General features: G+C 42.2%; 1 protein-coding gene across 1 annotated transcript; it reads left to right on the top strand.

The window, feature by feature from the left end:
- Positions 1-287: 287 nt before the first annotated feature.
- Positions 288-2049, top strand: LOC122190667. The gene is given in 2 exon segments (XM_042890749.1): positions 288-625; positions 627-2049. Coding segments are annotated over 2 exon segments (1545 nt in total). The 5' UTR covers positions 288-503.
- The last annotated feature ends 1710 nt before the right edge of the window (positions 2050-3759 follow it).

Below are 3759 nucleotides of genomic sequence, written 5' to 3'. Positions count from 1 at the left end.
AGATAATAAAAGAACCTCCTCTCCCTCCTATAAATTGGAGCGAGACATTTATTTAATGGCGTAGTCGTTGCAGGATACCCGCTGTGAGAGTGTTGTCCTTCCAGATATATTTTGAAACTTTTTTTTTTTCTGTGTGCACCTCCTGGAGTTGCAAGGAGCGATAGTTTTGAAAATTTAGACGTGAGTCCTTCTCCAGGAAGACCGCTCCATATTCTGAAACTTTACCTTTTATGTGTGTACCTCTCGGGGACGTATTTTGAATACTTGCATTTTGATTAAGTGTGTGCCTCCTCGAGAAGACCTCTCTGAATTTTGCGATTTTAAGTATCTTGTAACTTAAGTGTGAAATTTGGACCTTTTTGTGTGCTCCCCTCAGACAAAGGGAAGAGTGCTTTGAACATTTGCATTTGTAAAGTGTCTGTTTCCCTGGGGAGATAAGGAGTCACTTGAGCTTTTGAATACGTACACCTCCCTTAGTGTTGGTCTTTCATTGTATTGAAAAAATGAGCGACAGCATTGCCACCATGAAAAGTGAAGATGTATTATTTGATCTTTTAGAAAAACATGGTGCTCGACCCTCTTTATCAGGTATGGATTGGGCACGACAGAATTGGTATAACTTGCAGTGTTTCGGACCGCATTAGTGTCTTACAGAATGAAGCTCGTACACGAGCTGGAAAAGGAAAGTCGTTTATTTGTGCCGTACTCGGGGCTGCTTTAAAAGCAGCCGTGGAGTTCCGAGATGAAAAGCATTTGGCAGAACTCCAAACCATAGAAGCACTACAGGAATCGGTTAGAGTTACACAAGAATTGGTAAAAACTCTGCAGAATCAAATAGTTAATCTCGAGGAACAATTAGAAAGAGAGAAACGTAATTCGGCTTTGTTGCAAATGGCTTTTAAGGAACTGCTAACGTGTAAGCATGCCAGCCATACCGTCACCCACAGTTTGCCTCGAGAAAAAACTTTTCCTCAGGTGGAACTACCAGGAATGAAGGAAAGGCTAGACAAATTAGAGGCCTCTCCAGCCCAGATGCGTCCTTTGATAAAAACTGAATATACATTTAATAACAGCGAGGATCTAGATCCTCAAATGAATGTTAAAGAAATTCCCTTCTCAGCCACTGAACTAGTGAAATTGAAGAAAGATTTTAGCCGCTCTCCAAAGGAATCAGAGACAGAATATGTATGGAGGGTGAGTCTCACTGGTGGCGACCAGATTCGGTTAACAGAAAAGGAAGCAGAAGGTTATTGGGGACCAGGAGTATTTTTAACTACTGGTGACAATCGTGCTCCCTGGTCATTAACGCAAAGGGCTGCCTATTGGGCAGGTGGTCTCAACCCTTTAGAAAGGGGAGACCCTCTTGCCATTACTGGAACAGTTGATCAGTTAGTAGAGAGTGTTCAAAAGGCTGCTTGTCTCCAAATGATGTATGATAGAAAGCTGCAGCCACACCATGAATCACCTATGATGATGCCTGTTGATCCTGAGAGAATGACTGCTTTAATTAGGGGGCTTCCAGAGTCGTTAAAACCTATAGGGATACAACTACAAGGAAAAATAGAGGCTATGTCTCAGGGAGAGAGAACCCGGCCAGTGTTAAAAGGAACTGTAACCCTCAACCATCTGCAGTCAGGAAACAAAGTGTGGACGTGGGGAGAAGTCGCCCAAGAGTTAATTAACTATGGAAGGAAATATGGGCCAGTGGTTTCTTCCTCCACTAAATTCGAGCCAAGAGAAGTAAGACTTGCAGCGGTCAGCCTTGCCCCCAGGCCTCCTAGCCCAAAGCTCTGTGGGACTGGAAGGGTCTCACTGTCAGTAAAAATAGGTAGGCGAAATATTGATCATAAACGTAATTGTCTCTGGACACTTGGCTGGCAAAAGGGTGTTCCACGAGATTTGATGAATGGGTTACCCACTGTCAGGTTAGAGAAATTAGTTAACTGGTGGCCGGAACAAAAGCTCCAGAATCTCGGGGAAAGCAAAACCCCAGGTCCTAGGGTCTCTCCCAAGGAACCTGAACGGCTATCCAAGCCATTAGAAAACTGACGTCTTCGCCCCTCCCAAGTGAGCGGGGTGGGGGCGGTGAAGGGTGGATGCATGAGAAAGCTCACAACAAAGGGAAACAAGATCGTCGATTTAACACCTTCTGTCCAAAGGCCTCACCACTCTTGCCAGTTATCCCTGTGAGTCACGATCCAGTAGCTGATAAGCCAGGGAAACTCTTACCTCCCTGGCCAGACTGTGTCGATTGACTCAGCTAACCTGAGGCCAGTTTCCCTAACCTTAACAGGATCCCTTAACAAATATCTTTGGAAGGCTAAAGATACCCCGAAAAAGGAATACGAAATCAACACTTGCTGGATTGTTCCCTCATTTTTTAACTATATTAACAAAGCCCAAAAAGGGCAAGTCGGTGTCTTGTTTTATTTTACAGAAGATCCCCGTGGGACCTTGACAGAACACAAAAAGGCTAATAGCTGATTTTAATCATTTGTGTTTTGTGACAGAAATACTGAAGATTTGATCATGCTAGAACACTGAATGTACCTCTTGATTACATTTTTTGGTTGCAATAGTGTTATGTTTTGTGTTGTTATGGGTGTGGGTGGTGATTGGTATCAGTCCTTGGATCTGTTAAACTTCACAACTGGGTTCAGGGTTTTTTACAGGTCATCCTGGCTTACTGGTACTCCCTGCACGGTGATACCATTTCTTTTGACCCCTTTTTTCACCCCTTTTTTACCAAACTGATTATGATTTGCATGTAACTCCTCCACAGTGTTTCCAAATTCCTAACAAACTGGGAAATGAATCAAGGGACCCATCTAATATCTTTTAGATGTGGTCACAAAAGAAATCTATCAGAAAGCCTTTTGCACTGATGCTTTTCAGTGTCACATCAGTCTAGGAGTTCCATCCAAAACATGGCTGTTGGAAAGTGCCTAAGTTTTAAAAGAGATGTGTATGTTTCTGGGATTACCCCTCTTTGATGGTTTGTACTGTGGGGGTATCCTGCACACACTGTCCTGTGAAAAGTTCTGTGGACTGTAACAATACTTGAACTTGCCAAACTAATATTTATATCTCTCAGCATTTGAATTGCTTTGGAAATGCTCAAGTGTAAAGTTCTCGAGACACTAAATCATCTTAGTAAACATTACATGGCAAGTCCACATATTGTCAAATTAGATTAGATACACTTTTAGTGAATTAACTGAAGTGTAATATTGTATGGCTATTCATAAACACCACAACCTCTACTGAAGAATTCCCATCTGGATCCTGGCTTACACTGGGAGTTCCTGGGTGGGGAAAGCAGCTGACACAAATACCTAAGTTTGTTTTACCTATTTATTTTTTATTATTAGTTACTGCCAAATGTATGGTTGTCTCTTTTCACTTTCTACCTTTTATTCATCATGTAACATTTGTGTCACCACTCCTGAGGTATCACCGAGTGGTGTCTCTGGCAAACTGAATGACTCTAATTGTTGTCTAAAGATTGATGATAATGGTGAAGTTGTTAAACAAATTGCCCAGGGTATGCGGAAGATAGCCCATGTTCCTGTCCAAACCTGGAAAGGCCCAAACTTTGATTTATTTTCCTGGCTTCCAGGTGGCCCATGGGTCAAACGTATCCTGTTTTATCTACTGTGTGTTGTTGCAACTCTTATGTTCGTACCTTGTATGATTCCATGTTTTATTCAACTTATACAACGTGTTGTATCTTCCATGTATTTTGTAACCACTTCAACT

This window comes from Lagopus leucura, unplaced genomic scaffold, assembly GCF_019238085.1.
Source record: "Lagopus leucura isolate 7727_CA_CO unplaced genomic scaffold, USGS_WTPT01 31853-0_obj-0_obj, whole genome shotgun sequence".
NCBI lineage: Eukaryota > Metazoa > Chordata > Aves > Galliformes > Phasianidae > Lagopus > Lagopus leucura.
This window is presented reverse-complemented; position numbering and strand designations above follow the sequence as displayed.